The 19,894-nt window shown below is 48.2% G+C and overlaps 1 protein-coding gene across 2 annotated transcripts in view; it reads right to left on the reverse strand.

Annotated features, from left to right (window-relative positions):
* Plxna4 (plexin A4) overlaps positions 1-19,894 on the reverse strand; it is a 460,336-nt gene that overhangs the window by 54,152 nt on the left and 386,290 nt on the right. For both annotated transcript variants that reach the window (XM_013353255.2, XM_026788585.1), the window contains exons 13-20: positions 16,967-17,118; positions 11,268-11,385; positions 7,510-7,646; positions 6,332-6,496; positions 3,906-3,999; positions 3,288-3,527; positions 2,635-2,781; positions 1,807-2,041 (exon numbers count right to left, since the gene is read on the reverse strand). In XM_013353255.2, the coding sequence (XP_013208709.2) occupies positions 1,807-2,041; positions 2,635-2,781; positions 3,288-3,527; positions 3,906-3,999; positions 6,332-6,496; positions 7,510-7,646; positions 11,268-11,385; positions 16,967-17,118 (1,288 nt within the window). The remainder of the gene's footprint in view (positions 1-1,806; positions 2,042-2,634; positions 2,782-3,287; positions 3,528-3,905; positions 4,000-6,331; positions 6,497-7,509; positions 7,647-11,267; positions 11,386-16,966; positions 17,119-19,894) is intronic.

A 19,894-nucleotide genomic window follows, 5' to 3' on the forward strand; every position in this document is an offset into this window, starting at 1 on the left:
GTGTGTGTGTGTGTGTGTGTGTGTGTGTGTGTGTGTGTGTGTGTAAGTGGGGAGGAGTGGGGTGCACATGTTTGAGTGTCTGCCTGTTCTAACTTATATAAGGGTGTGCAAGCATGTCAGTGAGGATGCAGAATGGAAATGTGTGCTTGCACACATGTATGCCAATATAACCAAAGCTCAGGGCTACGCTGGCTTATTCTAGTGTAGGTGTGGGTAGCTTCCTGGCTGACAGTGAAATCTCCACACAAACCCTTGCCCTGAGCCCTAGCTGCCTCATAAGCACGCAGAAGTCGCCTTGGCATCCTAGAAAGTGCCTCCATGCTCAACTCCTTTGCAGTACAATGCCTCCTTCCACCCAGCATCATAAGGGTCCCCAGCCAGAAGCCACGGTCCCATTGGGACTCCAGAGGTTTTCTGCCCGCTGAGCCTTTCTTCCCCAAGGAGCATCTAGAGGAGCTTGGCACCCCCCGCCCCCACTCTCTTCAGCTGCCTCCTTCTGATTGGGCTGCCTCACTGGCCAGGAGGAAAAGGAGGGAGTCAGGTTTGATGGGTCTGCAGTTTCCTTTAAGTCACCCGGAGCCTCCAACATTCAAAGCCTCACGCCTGCCACACATAAAAGAGATTCTAATCACTACACCTAATTAGAGGGAAGAGTACATTGCAGAGAAAAAAAATTAAGCAGTGTAAATATAATAAAAGGCAGTAATTAACAGTCCCACAAGGCAGATGTCGGGATGACAGCTGAAGGATGCAGAGATGCATTGGATCCTTGTCCCCATCAAAAGAGGCGGAGCTTCACCAGCGGAAACCTGTATGATGCTGGAGCCCAGGTACAGGGCTGGCTTAACACTGGGTGTATACAACCCACTGAGAGACAGTTCAGTTCCTTCCTCCCAGAGCGGGCTTACAGAAGGATGTCCCAGGGTTCTATGAGTCTGCGAGCTAAGCTGCCTTCTTGGGTTTGACACCGCTGATCTCCCTTCATGGTGGCTTGGGTACATTTTTCAAATATGAGCTGTGAAACACTCTTCCTTTGAAATCACAGATCAAGCCCACAGAATTCCCTTCCCACTGATAGAAGAAAACTTCTTCTAACGGGATTGCTTGCATGTATCATGTGGAGACAACCCCAGGTCCCTCCCTGGAGGAGACTGGCAACTCCCATCCCCTGCTACCAGAGTTCTGAATCTCGACAGTGTTCTTAGTGTATAGATGATCTCAGCAGCATATCTGGATGGAGTGGGGAAAAAACCAGAGGTGGATTGCTAGATGGGGTTTTGGGTCTGGAACCCAGGCTATGCTCAGCCTGGCAGAAAGGTTCTGCAGCTCGAATACCCAGTCTGTGAGGTCACCCAGTGCAGCCCAGCTTGCTGGCCTGTGAATGGGAGGCACACACATTTGCAGCCACACACACACCCTGACTCACACAAGTACATACATGTATACACACAACCTTCATCCCTGCCTGCTATATCTAGCTAGCTGGCCTGTAAATGAAAGACATGAACACCTGTGTATATTTACACACATAACTACCATTCACTGCAGTTCCACCAGCTGGCTAATGGACTTACACACATGTATATAACCTTCAGCACTGTCAAATGCTGCCCAGGCTTATTGGTGTTGTAAAGAGGCACATATGTGTATATGCATACATATGTTGTCTTACATATGTTTACATGCACACATAAACTCTAACGCTACCCACTGCTGCCCGGCCTGCTTACTTGTTTGTATGTGACAAGTACACATGTGTGCACACACAGACTCCACACCAGGCACCAGCACCTGGACACTTCGTACCTTCTTTGCACTCCAGGGCCACACGGGACTCAAGGTTGTCCATCTGCATCTGTAGTCGCTTCAGCGTGAGGTCGCTTTCTCGGGACTTGCGTTTGTAGGCGATGAGGACCGCCACGATGAAGATGATGAGGAGACCACCAGCCACTGCGATGCTGATGATGGCGGGCAGGCTGAGCGGGCTGTCTGGGGCAATGTACACCATCCCAGGGGAATACTCCATGCCCCCTACCCGTGCCTGTGGACACAGAGAAGAGAGGGGTGGTAGCAGGGCAGACTGGGAAAGAGTTCTAAGTCAGAAGGGAAACATGATTGTCAGTGAGAAGCCCCCCATACACACATCCCATCAGAAAAATAGAAGAGAGAGCATGGACAGCAGAGACCACCCTTCTGCTAGAAAGTGTGCCCATCTCTCACTCAGGAGGACACAGTCATCATAAGGGAACAGCTCACTACTGCAGTGCAAACACAGTGATATAACACCAACAGCTGGCTTCCCTGAGACTTGTCCTGCCATCAGGTGGGAACTAAGACACAGAAATGGTATCATGGACCACTGTACACCGATACGATCCTTGTCTTAAAGGCCTTCTTGGCCCTAAGAGACAGAACATGACTCTGTTTAATGATTTGCCCTTGTTGTACCAGCCAGGACAGAGGGAGTGACCCTAGAAGCTGGCTAGTGGGACAGGCACATGGGAACGGTCTGGGTGAGCTGGGAGAGAAGCTGACAGTGGGCAGAAGTCTCCGGTAGCCTAGCTACAGCCGAGCCACTCCCACCCAGCATCCCTCAAGCCCCATCCGCACACAATGGGATCTCAGTGGCCTCACCATCACTTTGTGCCTGCCAATGAGATTGGGGGACTCGCAGAGCAGCTGCACATCGGACACCGTCACGGTGCACGGCTTCTCCCCGACTAGCACGGTGTAGTTCAGCTTCACATTGCCTCCCGCCACGGGTGGGATCAGGTTCTTGCCCTAAGCAGACAGGAAAGCCCCCGTTTCCAACCTGAGTCAGGACCTCAGCTGCTGGTGACTTCCATGACTTCCTAACTATTATGCCATCTTATGGATGAACTGGGAAAGAGGCCGTCATCAGTAAGAAGCCCTAAGAATTGGTACATGTGTCAGATGTGCTGTGTTAGGAATTTGGTCCCCTATACTGTAAGAGATAATGGGACTTTAAAGATGTGGGACTTAATGGAAGACCATGACTTCCCCACATCTTAAAGGTCCCTCCTGGTTCCCTTGTTACATGTATGTGCTCCTGATAGAAGGTCTTCATGAGAACCGAGACTATTACTGGTCTTCCATTTTCCAGAACAATGAGCGAGTTGGCTGGTATTTTTTCCTTTTTAAGTACCCAGCATCAAGTGTTTTGTGACAACAACAGACAACAGATTATATATTAAATATCCAGTCTTTCTCGCAGTAAGAAATCAGTAATTGATAATTAAAGTGCTATGAAAACGTATTTGGAATACCTTTAGGATGATGGGGGTGCCAGGCTTGAGCTCCAGGATTCCTGAGGGACTGAAAGCCTCAAACACAGGGTTAGGATAGTAGGTGAAGTTGGTCTTGTTGAGAATTAGCAGAGACTGGACATTGTCTAGGATGAAACCAAATTCTTCAGGCCTCTCAGTGAGATCTGACTGGTGGTCAGGATCCAGGGCAAGGGCTGGAGCCTGGCAGGTCATCTCAGTAGCATTGAGGACCTCACAGATCTGTAGGATTCAGAGGGGACCATGAGAAATACCTCCTGGGTGCCATTGGTACTACATGGGGTTTTATATGCTACTGGGGAGGAGAGCACCAGGTCACACTGTTGGCTGCTCACAGATCCCACCCTGAAGCTGTCTCCTATCTCTGACATTGCCCAGAGTGAATATGGCAGTGACTAGGTATTTTCTAAACTGGGTAAAAATGGTAGGGTGAGAATAAAACCCAGTGAACTGTGGAAGTGATTGGTCTTTCAGGCCTACAGCCCCAAAAGCTAAAAATATGGTCATGCCAACTCCCTTATCCCACCAACCCAGGATGTGGAGATGTCCCATGCCTCCATGAGTCATTGTATGTAGGCAAGGCCCTGCCAAGGGACTCACATTGATGTGTTCTTTCCCTCCATGCTTGGCACGGATCTGGGGGTTCTGTATGAGGTCCAGGTGAGTTCCCCAGACAGCGATAGGTGTGTTCCCACTGCCCAGAAAGAAAGAAAAGAGAGTGTGAACCACAGCCATAGGAGATGCAATGGCCATGACAAAATGGTTATCAGAGTGAGCTATGACAATAAGGATGAGGAAGCGAGTTGGGTCCTTGGAGACAAGAATAAAAAAGTCCCTCAGAAGCCCAGAGAGAAGATAGTGGGGACCAGATACCCATATTGTTCCTTGATGAGTTGTTTATAACACGCCCAGGTTATAGCAGGGGCCTTAGTTCACCTAGGCTCCCAGCCTGGAGCCTGCTATTTCAGCCCTGGAGCCTCCTCTCCTGGTCCTCACCATTTTTGATCTTGTTCTACAATAATGGTCCCCAGCAGAACCTCCAGTGTCTAAGCACATCTGTTTTCCATGGCAACTGTGCTTGACGTTTCCTCCTTGGTGGCTTCAGTCCACCTGCGACCTATGAAAGCCATGGCCCAAGCCCAGATACCTCTTCCAGGATTACCAGTGTGACCTGCTCTGAGACTCGAGTCTCCTGCACCCTGGAGTAACACAGGACACAGATAAGGTGGACGCAGGTGATTCACCTCAGTGTGGCCTTTCAGAGGAGGCTACGCTCTGTGCCCAGCAAAGCTGAGAGGCTGGTGGGGAGGATGGGCAGCCCCGTGCTTGGCTATGTCCTTCTTGGAGTAGAGTGAGGAACAGCTTGCTTGCTAGCCAACTGAGTGTCATTGGCAAATATCCTGCTGTCTAAAGTAGGGCGTTGTAGGTAAACTACTTCTAGGCTTCAGTGGCTAGGATTCTCTGTGCTCACATGGGTTTTGATCCATCTGTCTACTTTCCCATCTTTAAATTCCCATTACTTTCCTCTCCATTGAGTGTGTCTTGCATGCACTCACGAGCTCACATGCACACATATAATTCCGGGTGTGCCTGTGGGATTCCTTCTACACGCAGCACAGTCCAGGTGAGTTTCTGTATCTACCCTCCCTGCCCCCAGATTTCCCAACTGCTAATTCTGCACACAGTAGAAAATGATCCCATCATTGTCTCCAAACAACACTTATAGGAAGCTCAAATCCACACACTGTGCAAAGGCCACCCCATCCCCAGATTTCTTTAACCTAACTAAGCAAAGATGCTGGCAGTCTAGAAAGTGTGTCCAACCTCACCCCTGGAAGGAGCATGATTTGGGGTACTGGTGAGTGCCTGGAAGATGATACCTTTATTTCTGAGACAACATGAAGGGAAACCGAATTCAATAAGGCCATGAATGTTCCCAAGTATCACTGCCTAGCTTCTTGAGTGAGTCACAAAGGCCTGTGCCACCTCCCTGAATCACCAGGCTCTGAGACCAAGGCCTGCCATGGCTCTGAAAGGCTGTTTCCCCTTCATGCCTTAGCTAAGGACGGCCAATGGCCTTTCTCATCCCAGCAGTCAAGGCTGGTTCTCTCTGGTCTTCAACTAGAGAGTGGCCAACTATTTTTGTGAAGGGCCAGGCAGTAAATATTTCAGACGCCACAGGCCATATGGTCTCTGTCACAGTTACTCAAGTCTGTGCAGTCATGAGAACACAATACAACCAGTGAGTAGAGCCCTGTGCCAATAAAATCTTATTTATAAAAATTCAGGCAACGAGTCAGATATGGCCTTCGGGTCCCTAATTTAAGTTTAGCCCCCTAGACTAGACTTGCCCCTGCCTCAGCCAGAGCAGAGCACATCTTATTATGTTTTCACAGACTTCTCCAGTCCTGGGAGCCCTCCTGTCTGGAGCTGACTGTAGGGAGCACTGAGCAAGGGACAGGTGGACAATAAGATGCTGTGCTGTTAAGGTCATCTCTCAGGTAAGCCACAGGGACTAAGCCCGTTCTTTCTGACCCTAAGTGCCCCCTGTATTTTTTATGCAGCCCAGAACAGTAGCTTCCCAGTGATTTCCAGGGGCCCTCACAGAAAGGACAGCTTCTGTGGGGCTTTCTCATCCTGATAAGTCCTCCAGGCTTGGAAGAGTGGACACAATCAGGTGCCTGCAGCTCCTTCTCCACACTGTTACACCCTAGAGGTCCTGTAGTCTCTCAATATCTAGGAAAATCCTCCAAAGCTAGATACCCAGGAGGAGCCAAGGCTTGCCCTGGGTGAGTTACTGAACTGCTGGACTCCCTGCCTGGGTTCTCCCTAGAGCAGGCTCTGCCTGGTTGAGTCTGTTATTTGAGAGGAACAAAGGCAAGCAGGTAACAGGGCTGAGAAAAGGCCTCAGTCTTCCAGGTCACTGGGATCATAGGCTCACGTCAGCATGTTTTGTCTCTTGGGCTTGCGAAAGAGAAACTGAAGCCTAGAGGCAGGGGGAAGGCGGAGGGGATGGGTCCTCCTACCTGACAATGCTCCACTCTGGCTCAATACGCACGATGGTGGGATCCTCCACATACTGAAAGACAAGGTCCTGTCGGATCCTGGCCCTGTCCACCTGCACGGTCACCTTCATGTCCAGCACCTCATCGGAAGACGTAGTGTTGCAGATAATGTAGGTTGGTGAGCGCCTGGAGGGGAAAGCAGAACACGGGCCTTCAGGGTTGTGGTAGTCAGTCCCTTCCTAGATGCATCAGGTTTCACAGAAGTATGGGGTGGACACTGTCACAGATAGAAAGCTCACGAACCATGGACGAAGACCAACCTTTTTAAAGGCGCCTCTGAGCCCAGCTTCCAAAGATGCCTGGTCTTTGGACTGTCCTTAACCATAGCCCTCGGCCCAATTTTAGCAAAGATCTAGCTACGCAAGTCTGCTGAGGTTCCTCCCTTCATGTCTCATCCCGGTTTGCCTGCGGTGACAATCCTCTGAAGAGAGTTTGGGGGGAATCAGCTCCTTGCCACCTCCTCCCGGTAACTCTGAGTCCCGAACCCAGTTTTAACCATACTTGCTGCACTGGGGTTGAGCTCTGCCTCTGCCCTCTTAGGAGACTCAGTCCTACGGCAGCTGCTTTGAGCAAAGTTATCCTAACCACCCTCAAGACTCTGAATCTGTCACAGTTCTTGTCATAATCTACTCTAGCAACACCTACCTGTCCCTGGGGACTTGGGCTTAGATTGGTTACATCTCTCACAGCACTCCTTGGATGGACTCCCTGTGGCCCCTACTCCCCAGATAGGCAGAGAAAGGAAGGCTTCAGGCCCTTGTTGGCTTAGCCTTGACCTTTGGGCATCACCTGCTTAGAGCACATGAGGTGCTCATAGGCAGCTCCCAGCAGGAGAGGCACTGCCCCTTGAAGGGGCATCACATGCTGGTCCCAAGCTGGATGCTCAGTGGTACCCTCGTCCTCTGCAAAGGCTACATCCCAGGACACCAGACTGAACGGTGGACAGCAGCGTGACACCTCCCCCACTTTCCAGGGAAGGTGGGTCTAACCTACCCTAAAGAGAGGAAGAGTGATGGCTTATGGAGGGCCTTGTAAAAGTCAGTCTGGGAAAGGGGAAGTTTCTGTTCATCTCTGGGGGATCCCGCATTTCCCTCCCAGGTGGCTCACCTGTCTGGACCCTCATTGGGCCCAGGAGTTACCTGTGGAAGAGGCATGGCTGGCTCCCAAACATCACCACCACATTGCTGCCTGCATTCAGGTTCGTGCCTGTGATGGTGACCTGTGTGCCCCCAGACATGGGTCCCCGACTGGGCTTCAGGTCTGCAAGAGTCAGGGTCTGCAGAGAAAAAAAAGAGAACTGAGGCATGCTGGGATAGGTGGAGGAGGCTGGTTCAGGCCTCGGGCAATGCCCCATGCCCTACTGAAGAGTCACCATCCAGCACCTACCTCTGCGGGCCTTTTTGTATTCTTGTGAGAATAGAGCTTTCATATCCGCATGAATTATAGTGGCCACGAGAGGTGCTGTGTATGGATTTTTGTTTTTCGTGACAGCCTTTATCTCTAGTGATACAGACATATGTATATCTCTAATTATCCAGTTCGTGATTTTTTTTTTTAAAATGGCTACTTTTATCTGTTTCACGGATGGGATTCAGAGGGCTTAGCTAAGTTCTCCAAGGTCACATGGACCAAAAGTACTGCAGGTGAGACCTGACGCCTGCTCTGGTCTCCAATCACTTCTTCGAGAGACAGAGAAGGAGACCTGCCATTCCCAAAGGTCTCCCTGGGGAACCCCTCCAGTGACCAGAGAGCCTGGGGCCTGTGAGGACCTTGCAAGGCCTGTCAAGCCCCCTGCCCTGACTGGAGGTGAGGAGCGGGCTGGGGTAGGGGTGGGGGAGCAGAGCCCCAGACAGCAGGGGATTTGAAGTTGCAGTTTGTTCTTTCATTAGCATTTTAATGGAAAAACTTTCCCTGGTCCCAGGTGAGAAGCCTGTATCTGCATTTAAATGAAGGCTTTCTCTTTCTCTTCCCCCAGCCATAGCCCCTAAAAGAACTCTGTGCTGAGGTTGAACCCCCTGGGCTCACAGGCTTACTCTCTCAGGAGGCCTCCTGTGGGGGCCAGCAAACCCACCCCAGAGATGGGCACGCTGGGGGCATTTACAGGGAGACACTCATTGACCTTGACTCTATGTTCCTTGGCTAGGTTTGAAGTCCTGACTTCATGATTGATCAGCCAAGGACCAGGGACCATTGGTATCATGCTGTGTGACTCTGGGCAAGATAGTCAGCTCCTCTGGTCACACAATTAGGAACTGAGCCCCAAAGTGGTTGTTATCTTCAGGGCCCATGATGGTTTTCTTGTTCAATAAACTATAGTCATAAGCTATTTCCAAAGTGTGTCTTGGCCCCACTGACGACACCCCCACCCTGAGTCCGTCTGCTGGGGTCCAGTGCCCCCGGGGCTATGGGGAAAGATCCAGAGTCAAACCTGGGAAGGACCAGTGCTTGCCTGGTGGCAGTGGTGTTGATGTGGGGACTGGCTGGAAGAGGTCTGCTCCGGGTGCGAGAGAGTGTTATGGAAACATGTTTTAGACTTGTGAGAAACTATTAATTATTCAAGTCATGCTTCATAAATATTTCACGGTGGGTTTGCACGGGAAATCAAAGTCTGAATTATTTGCCAGCTCTTCACTTGGCTCCACGAATGAACAGACTAGAAGGGAGAGGGAGAAGGAGCATTCCCAGCATGGAGACCTCCTGGGACAGAGCGGGTGGCGGGCCAGGCGCCTGATCTGGGCTCTGACATTCATGTGACTAACCCACACATCAGAGCCTGGGTTGATTTGTGGGAAGAAACGGAAGGAAACCCAAGTTTGTCCCTGAAGCAGGAGAGTGGAGCAGAGGGTAAGGCCTGGGACATGCAAGACTGCAAAATTAGTAAGGGAGAAAAACCTGTTAGCAAAGAGGAAGGCTGGGAACACCACCAGCAACTGGGGGTGACTCAGACTGTGGAGTCCCCAGTACAGGCACAGGGCACCAGTGTCTGTAGGTGATCCGTGCACTATTATAATACTAACACCCCCTCCTTCCATCTGTGAAGACTTGAGCCCCTGAGGTACATGAAACTGGGGGGAGAATTAAAAGTAACAGAGCAGGTGTGAGAAAGCCCAAATGACCCCCAAAGCCTGTGAAATGAGACATAAAAGTCACACAGTGGGCTCTGGGCTCAGCTTGTAAACTTTCTCCCTGCCCCAGACAGCTTCTGCCCTTGAAAATGTATCATTTTCTAATCACCTACTTCTGCCGCTATCCACGTCTGTCCAACTCTTGGTTCCAGGACCTAAGGGTCTGGAAATCACTCTGGATGGACACCAAGAAAGGGCCCCCAGCACACCCCAGAGCTTTAGAAATCCCCAGAGGGGTCTGGGGAAAGCTATCCCAGAACCCCATGGGAGAGGTGTCTTCTCCCCACAAACCTCTTAGCCGAGAGGAAGGCAATGAGGGCTCCAGGCTACTCCGACGCATGATCAGGTGAGTCTGTTGTTTCCCTTGACCCTGTGCGACTCATGGCAACCTCTGCTTTTCATTTCCACTGGGAAATATCTAGCCTCCAAGATTACACCCCTAAGTGGACACGGGGCAGAGGAAGGGGCTGAGGTTCTCAGCATTCCTCCTCCCTGAATTTCTACCTTAGAGGATATGTGGCACCAGGCCATTTCCTTAGAAGAACCCTTCAACTAGGAAAGTGACATAGGCCATTGAGCAAAGGATCAGGGCGCTTGCCTTGTAGCAATTACTTTCATCATTCCTCATGGCCTTTTTACTCCTACTGCCTCCCCCCTCGTTCCCCTCTCCACTCCTGTCTTTGGGTGTGAGTCCATGGGTCAGTTTTATGTTAGGGAAAACACTGGCCAGGCAAGTTCTTCATGGAAGTCAGAGGCCCACTTGGACACACACTGCCTGCCCATTGCCCACTGCCTAAATACCCATACTTAAGTAACCTTATTCCATGGTAGACACTATCCTGCAGGCCTACCTGGGTTTTCCTGAGTGGGAGGAGAAAAAAAAACATGCCAGCTGATAAACACTCATCAGAAAGAAAGAAGAAGAAGCAGAAGGGAGGAAAGAGGGATGGAGGGATAAAGGAGGAAGACTTTCTAATGTCAGCCACATGGGCTCTCTGAAGATCTAAAGTGGAAAATGGAAGGATCCAGGCCAGGAGATTTCTCCCCCTTCCCCACAGCTGTGAGCCAGGCAGCTTTGCTTTGCAAGCCTGGACGGTTCAGGAGGGACTTGAGTAACTTGAGTGGTTGGGGTGAGGCCCGGATGAGGTTATGGGAAGGAGACTGGGGAATGGAGGGACGGGAGGTGGGGTCAGGGTGTGACAGGGGAAATAGAGGAGGCCTATAGGTGGGATTAGGTCCAGGACAGGAAAAAAGGAGGCAAAGAAGGTCCTGAGATGTCAGTGGATGGGTGGGAAAAGAATACAGACTGCTCATGATAGCATAAGACCTAAAAGGGGGTGGGGCAGATAGTGGGGCATAGTGGTGAGCCTGGTGTGGTTAACATAGAAAATAGCACCACATGAGATGGAGACTATATGATTATCACCATACCATGAACGACACACAAATATCATTCCCATTTTACAAATGAAGGAACTGAGGCACAGAAAAGTTAGCCAGCTTGTCTGAGTATGGGCACAATTCCCGGGAGTCACCCTGCTGCTTGACCACACAGGAGACACTGGGACCCAAGGGCCAAAAGAACTTCCTGGAGTTATACAAGGAGGCAGGGAATTTGGATCTAGGTCTCTGGGGCACCAGGCTATGCTCCTACTCTGTTCATGGGGGGTTCCCCTGAACACAGGTGATGGGTAGAGGCCCCACTCTGCATTGGCAGCCATAAGATTTGCTGCAGCCCGCACCCAGGCAGGCCAGTGGCATCCAGGACTCACCATGAAATAATAGAGCTGGGAGGAGCGGGCCATGAACTCAGGTCGGCACACAGCCACACAGATCTCCACGAAGCCTGCGTGCTGGCTGGGTTTGGCCTCTCCCATCTCGCACACGATCCTATAGGAACAAAGGGGAGACTGCATAAGCCTCAGGACTCCCAACCATGGCCTAGGCCCACAGCGAGCCCAGAGAGGTTAGCTGATCTGTGTGAGTTCATTTCATCAAGTGATCCAGAACTTGCATCTGACCTTAGGCTCTCAAGTCTCTTCTTGGGAGTTCCTGCTCCCAGCATCTGGGATGCCTCAGTGATGTAAGTCTGCTCCCAGCTGTCCCAAGTTTTATGCCAGGAGAGGAGATGCTTCAGTGTGTATATATTGGTATAGTTACTACTAGTGCAGATGTGTGTGTGTGTGTGTGTGTGTGTGTGTGTGTTCTCCATCTCACAAATGAAGAAACTGAGACACAGAAGAGTTAGGCAGTTTGCCTACATATTTGTATGTTTAACATCATGGTATCAAAACTATGGACTCAACCAACCATAGATCAAAAATACTACAAAATAGATCATTATCTGTATTGTCTAAGTTCAACTCCTTTTTTTCTTTTTAAAAATGATGCATTTATTTTTATCTTATATGCATGACTCTCTCTCTCTCTCTCTCTCTATATATATATATATATATATATATATATATATACACACACACACACACACACACACACACACACACACACATGTCTGTGTACCACATGCATGTCTGGCTCCCATGGAGGTAAGAAAAGGACATGAGATCTCCTAGAACTGGAGTTAAAGATGATTTTAAGTTTCCAGGTCAGTGCTGGGAACAGAGTTAGGTTCTCTGCAAGAGCAGCCAGTGATCCTAAGCACTGAGCCAACTCTCCAGTGCCCAGACTTATTTTTTCTTATGAGTCCCTGGACAATACAATAGAATGTCTATTCCATCTAACATTTCTGTTGATTTGGGTATAAGTCATGGAGAGAGAATTTAAAGTATGCACTAGGGTGCTTGTAGGTTGCCTGCAAGGACTCTACTATTTTACAGAAGTCACCTGAGCATCATGAATTGGGTATCTTCATAAGGTCTTAGAACCAATCCCCTACAGGTACTAAGAAGATACAATTTACATACAAGCACATATACTTAAACATGTACACATATTCTATATGCATGTACAAAACATGAATGTTAAGACACACATTTATGATTATGTACAAGTTTATATATTTGTATGTGTAAACATAATTTAAAAGATACACATAAGATGTAGCATAAACGCTGCTCTAAATACCAGTTTGTATTTAGCAACATTTCATGTGTTTTCATCGAGCCTCTACATTCATCTACTTTATTCTTCCTAACAGCTTTGTAATATTATATGCTTGTTTAAACCACCATTTTAATAATAATCTTCTTATAATCTTGATGGGCATGTAAATATTTTGATCTTTCTCCTGCTTCAAAAAAACAACAAACAAATAAAACAGCCAAATAGGCAACATACAAATACTTAAATATCATGTGTTTATTAGAACAGACTCCGCAGGAGGGAATGCACTGACTAAACAGTTTATTTAACATTAATAGGGCCCAATGATGTTTCCTAAAAGCTGTACCAATCTGCATTTGTATCAGTGGTCCACTACTCTAGCTAAGACTATATAGTCACAATCCTTTGAAAGTTTTTCCAATTTACAACAGAAAAGATCATGTTAAGTCCAGTGGTTAATACAGAGGATGCATGTGCTCATGTGTCTTCTTTTTTATATATACTGCCTTCCTTTAATGTCTCTATTAGAGACCTCTCTATATTATGCTGACCAATTGTCTTTCTGTGAAACCTTCTTGACTAGGCATATTTTTATTTGTGGTAAATACTGCAATTATTTTCTTCTTGATTGTCCACTTGCTACCTGCCCTTTAGCTTGGTTTTCAGAATATTCTGCCGCACTAGCTTGCGAAAGCATCTATGTGGGTGAATATGCCAGTGTTTTACTTTTCCATTCCTACCTTTTGAGTCCCGTGGAGTTTGTTTGTTTAGTTGGTTTTCACGGTGCTGGGGAACAAACGCAGGGCCTGGCAAATGTCACATGAGCACTCTGTCACCGAGCCACATCCCTAGCCCTGTAGTTTCTTTGTCTTGTGTTTCTTAAAAAGAAGTACCAAGGAAAGGTCTGTCTCTGTGTGTGTGTGTGTGTGTGTTCTGTATAGACAGCATAATAAACACTTGTTTAGTGTGGGGGAAAAGACAGATGGACTCTGGTTTTTCTTCCACAAAATTAAATCAAAGCTGTATTCTGCTTGGTCACCTGTGTATGTGCACATATGATACCTTGACTAGGTGCCCGTCTGTGATTCACTTTAACTTACAAGATCCAGCTTTATAATGGTATGAAAGTGATTTATAAGTCTGTCAACTCTTGTCTACAATTTCATACTTTGAATTTTGATCTTTTCTTGAGCTAGCCACATATTCTAGGATACTCTCTGTGATACTGGCCGGTGGCAGAATGCTTCAGGTCCCTGTGTACCAGGGACCACAAGAAGAAACAACACTGGTAGCTGGTTAGGAATATATTAACAGTTTCAGCTTATGCTGCTTTCAGCTTATGAAGGGTTGGTTTATCAAGACACAGTGCCAAGGGCTGGGAATGCATCTCAGGGACATAATCCTTGCCTGACAGTGCACATGGTCCTGGATTCAGTCCCTACCATGTCCAAAGGAGATGTAAGGTCGAGAGACATCTGTACAATAACTTTTTGAACTGATAAATCCCCTACTTTTAGATATATCATTGCTTCGGAATTGTTTCTATTATAAATAAAACTGAGATAAGCATTGTTAAATATTTTTTGCTAGTCTGGTTGTTTAGGGAATGTTCTAGAAGCATATTAGATAGGCTTAAAGACTATGGGGGGTGGTACTGGGGATTCAACCTGAGGTCAAGTGTTCTACCACTGAGCTACATCTCAGTTTCATTTCTCTTTTTCTTTCTCTTTCTTGATTTTGAGACGGAGTCTCACTTAGCTGCCCAGGCTAGCCCTAAACTCACTCACTCTAGCCCAGGCAGGACTTGAATTCCCATGTAGCTGGAATTGCAGAACTGTATATAAAATGCCAGCGAAGACTTCTGGTTTTTGTTGGTGGTGGTTCTGTTGGGAGAGCACATGACATGATTGTATGCATATGGTATATGTGTGTGATGCATGCATGTGAGTGGGTGGGTGGGTATGCACACACAGCCAGAGCAAGGCAGTAGGTGGGGGTTTCACACCACTATCCTTCCCTTACTGCCTGGGCAGCATCCATCCCTGAACCAGAAGCTTACCCTCTCAGTTAGGTGAGCTCTCAGGAGCTGCCTGTTTGTCCCTCAGTGCTGGTGTTACAGGCACATGCAGCCATATGGAGCTTCCAGCTAAGACTTTTTTAATCTATGCATCCAAATGCCTTCCTGAAAGTTGGTCCCAATTTCCCTCCCACCACAAGTAAATGAGCCAATTGCACCTGGTGCTTATTTTTATTTTTGTTTTTATTGAAATAGCATCTCATGTAGTCCAAGCTAACCTCAAACTCACTATGCAGTTGAGGATGCCTGACCTTGAACTTCTGATCTTTCTGTCTTTACCCATCTAGTCCTGGGACTACACCTGTATCTGCCTTGCTGGGGATTGAACTCAGGGCTTTCTGTGAGCTAGACAAGCGCCCTACCCACTGAGCTCCAACTCTGGCTTCTGGAGCTCTAACCTTTGAAAAGTGGTCTCCATTGCCGTCATTTGCAATTTCATTTCTCATATGAGTTTTTGGTTCTTTGTGCATCGCGTGAATTATACATTCATGGCTCTTTGCTCATTGTGTGATAACTGCCTTTTATTTATAAAGCCTCTTTATCTGTTAAGAAAAAGGTGTCTATTAACGGTGATGGGTATAACCATATTCCCAGCTCTTCGTTCACCTTTATTTTTCTCACACTGATTTCTGATGTATACGTTTTTGAGTTTTATATACTCAAAACCCCTAATCTTTTCTTTATGTTTCATTTTCCAGCTCATGCTTGAAACATCTTCCCCTTCATGAAATCAAATGAGTTTGCACCTGCATTTCCTTCTAATCTCTCAGCTTCATTTCTGTGCCCCTAACTCTTTAATCTACCTGGAATTTATTCGGGTGTGTAATGTGAACTAAGGATCTGATCTTCTTCTTCTCCCGGCTTTACCCAGCACCATTTGCTGAAGGATCTTTGCTTTCCTTGTTGATTTGAACTGTCACCCTCATCACACACTGAATTCTCGTGTGTCAGGATGCTTGCCCCGAGCATTCTCTATCACTCCGTGGATCTAACTGATACTGCGGGGCTTTCATCATAGGGCTTTACAATAACACTGCTGACGCCTGCTCTGGGGCCGGGGCTGTAAGCTCCCCCACATTGTGCCCTATCAGCATATAAAGCTGGCTCTGCTGTGATTTCAGAAAATTCTCACAAAAATGTAGGTGCCACGGATAGATGTTTGGGTCACTAAGCGATGGTCGATGAGGGGGCTGATTCCAAGTCACTGTGGACTCTTCTGTTCTACAGATGTTGTGGGATCGCCCTGATGGAAGTCAGGAGGAATTGGTACATGCACCATCTCTGTGGTTCTGAATCCTCCGGTCCAGCAAGCAGAAGTGCAGGGCACTGCCAGGCCTAAGGGAGACCCTGCCAGCAGCGCCCGTGGAATGTTCACAGGACAACTGATAATGTTATAATCTGGGTGGCACAGGATGGAATACAGATTCCACTACGCTGGCCATCATTCCATAGCTGTGTTTTCTGGGCTGGGAAGGGGTGTTTGTTTATTGACCAGACAATGCACGGCTCACTGGATCTCCTCCACTAGGTGGGTTAAGGATCAAGGTCATCTGTTGAATGACCCTTTTGCACAGGGTTCGCAAAGAGAAAATTTAGCCAAAGAACTCACAGGCCTGAGAATTAGTATGAGATTTCATTTTCAGCCTCCGCGTAGGATAGCCCAGGGCTAGCTTACCTGTGGGGAAGCTCATGGGGAGTTAGAGACAATAGAGGGAATTGAATTCACACTCCCTGGAAGACTTTAATTTTGCTCCTTCTCACCTCTTTCTCTCTGTACCCTCCCCCCAGTAGTCAGCAGTGGCTTTACTTGCCCCCCCCCCGTTATTTCCCATCCTTGTCTCTAGCTCCCTAGTACAGCACCTCAGAAGTACACAAGGCAAAGAGCTGAGGGTTACCTGTAGTCACCCTAAAATGTTAGTTGTATCCTAAGCCCTCCCCTCCAACCTGGCTCAGAGTTTGCCATTAATCAATCAGTTCTTACTCTGCAAGTCCCAAATCTGAGCCATTTGAGCCTTCATCTGCCACCACCAATGGGAAATTTTATACCAAGAAACTTTATTTGGTGATTATTTAAAATACCATATAAAGTCATCTTTGGGCTATGTGTATAAGGTGTATATGAGACACAAATAAATTTTGTTAGACTTAGGGCCCATCCCCAGGATATCTCATTATGTCTATTCAAACATTCTAAAGCCTGAAGAAAAAAAAAACATCCCCAAACCAAAACACTTCTGGTCCCAAGTATTGTGATCATCTCAAGCCTGTGCTACCATGTCCCCCCCCCCTTCCCCTTTGGTTGCCTCCACATCCCAGGAGGCTCTCACTTACTGTTCTGCAGGGATGTAGCCATCCACCAAGGGAGTGCATTCCACACCAGCCACCTTGACATGGGAAGCAATGTCCCGGAATTCCAAGCCCAGGTTCTCCCCTCGGATGGTGACCTTGGTGCCCCCTTCCCGAGGGCCCGTCACTGGGATGATCTGCAGAGAAGAGAGAGGTGATCCTTCAGGCCCCAAGAAGCACCACTACCTTCTTGCTACAGAGGGGACATGGCCCTTTCTGCTTCTGTGCATACTTCTTCAGCAGGTGCAGAAGGCATGTGGCTGTCAATGGGTGCTATCCTTGGGTAAAGAGGTCTGTGTTTCTCTGTGGCCCTGAGCGCCATGTTCAAAGCCCCTGGTCTATCTTCCTATCTCATAGAGGAAGAGAACATGACTACAGAGAAAATCAGGATGGACTTCTGGCATCCAATACAACCCTCTTATCTGCCAAGAACCACTTGTACCTAGGACCATCGCATGCACTTCCCACACCAAATGTCTAGTCTGCATAATCACAGGTTGCTTCTCTTCACTGAAAGTCCAAGGCACCTGTCATACTCCTTCTGTGACAATCGCTATTCAGGTTGAGTTCCCCATTCTCCCACCCAGCCCCTTTTGACCTTAAGTCTCCAAGAGCCAGAGTTGTCTCCAGTTGCCCCTGCCCGCCTTTCTTGTCAGTGGCAGCATCTCTCTTCAGAGCATTTGGCAATACCATTTATTTACCTTCCTTGTTGGCTTGGTTGCCATGGCAGAGGTTTGAATTCAGACTTTACACTGGTTAGAGTGACTGTCCTTTCTTCCAGTGACTGTCACCGTGGATGTTAACGCTCATAATTAGAAGGCAGGGACCTGGCTTACTTTGTGGTGCGGACTGTGGACATCTAATTGTTACTTCCCACAGAAAGGCCTTCTTCCGTTCCTGGTTCTCAGAGTACTACACCTGAAGTGAGGTCCCCGAGGGAGATTCTGAGTGGCAAGTCTCTAGTTTTTTTCTAGAATGTTCCACTACCCCATTCTGAAAGGGTTACATATGGGGCACTTTCCTGGATGGCTGGTAAAGTTGGAAGAACCAAAGGCACTAGACTGGGCTGCCCTAGTGGCAGTTTTTTCTAGGAGGAGACTGTTCATTAACCAAAGACCAGCAACTTCCTTCCTCTTACATATCTCTGTATGGAGACAGCATGCTTGTGGTGTGAGAGTTTATATGAACATGTTCCCATCACAGTAGAAAACAGTTTCAGTGCAGAAATGGGCCCATTTCTGCTCAGGTGAGGTGGGCAGATGTGTGGAAGGCAGGGGGAGAGTGCTTAGGTTCTCTCCCAATGCTCGCCCAGATGGTGAGTCCCCAGTGCATCCCTAACACTTGGTGGGGGTGCCAGCACGAAGTTCCAGCCCTGGCTTGCCATCCTGTAAGAGGGGTTATCTTTGGACTGGTCCATGGTCCCCTGGAGGGGTGGTGCCAGGTTGGAGGCAGTGAGTCGCCCCTACCCTAGGGAGATTGTTTAATTTGTCACCTCTTCCTATGATTTTCTTGGAACCAGGCCAAGGAGAAAGCAAATATAGCTGATAGGTTTCAGTGCATTGTGAGCCGCCATGTGCCACAGCCCTAGGGATGGGTAGCTGGTAGCAGCATGAGGGCAGTGGCTCCACAGAGGAGGTTCAGGGTTGGGAAAGGGCTGGAAGAGAGAGGTAGGGATGTAGGAAAGTGGGTTGGAGGGCATCTGTCTGCCCCCTGCCCAGTTTTCCAGCCTGGAAGTCACCATAGACAACGGAGTGAACTGGGGGCTCAGGGAAGTCCCAGTTTTGAGATTGCCATCCCCAGGAATGCAGAAGATGAACAGTCTCAGGTGAGAGATGCATTTGGAAGGCCTCCCTGAGGTAGCTGAGGGGGTTCTATCATAGTAGTCAATACCGTTTCTGCTCAGACCCATCCCAGTGGCACAGTGTGTAAGGCGTGCATGTCCCTTCTCTGTGTAAAGGAGAACATGAATCTGGGAATCAGGATTTGGGAGGCACACTGTTTTCTTTATACTCTAGATACTGTGGCTCTGACACTACTCTCTCTGGTAGAGGAAGATAATAACCTTGGCCTTCACAGGTGTGAAAAGTTGAACTGTGCTTACCACCCCACCCCTGCCACTTCATAGGTGGAGGTCCTAACTATGCTCCTTCCTCCATTATAGGGGGAGGTCCTAACTATGCTCCTTCCTCCATTATAGGGGGAGGTCCTAACTATGCTCCTCCCTCCATTCATAGGGGAGGTTCTAACTATGCTCCTTCCTCCATTCATAGGGGAGGTCCTAACTATGATCTTCCCTCCATTCATAGGGGGAGGTTCTAATTAATCTTATGACTTAGTTGCTTTTCTTGTTACCTGAGAGAAGCAACTTACAGGGGAAAATGATCCATTCTGGCTGATGGTTACAGAGGTTATATCTATTATGGTGGGGAAGGCATTGCAGAGGACTTGATCTCTGGTAACAGGAGCATGTGGCAGCTGCTTATGGCATGGTATTGTCCATGAAGCAGAGAATTCAGAAGGAAGCTGGGCTTTAAATCTCAATGTGTATCCTCTAGGGACCCATGTCCCCCAGCTTGGTTCCACTTCCTAAAAGGTTTACAGTCTCCTAAAACATAACCACCACCTGGGGACCAAGAGTCCAAACACAGGAGCCTGTGAAAGACATTTCATATTCAAACCACAATATCCTAGTACCTCAGAATATAACTTTAGGCAGCAATAAGTCTTTACAGAGACCATTAAGCATAAAGGAGGTCATTAGTATAGGCTTTAACCCTTGTGATCATTGTGCTAGAGAGAGAGAGAGAGAGAGAGAGAGAGAGAGAGAGAGAGAGAGAGAGAGAGAGAGAACCAGAACACATGGAACTGTGCATAGAGGGAGACATGAAGGGGGCACAGTTGACATCTAACCTC

The sequence above is a fragment of the Microtus ochrogaster genome, unplaced genomic scaffold, assembly GCF_000317375.1.
Source record: "Microtus ochrogaster isolate Prairie Vole_2 unplaced genomic scaffold, MicOch1.0 UNK4, whole genome shotgun sequence".
Classification (NCBI taxonomy): Eukaryota; Metazoa; Chordata; class Mammalia; order Rodentia; family Cricetidae; genus Microtus; species Microtus ochrogaster.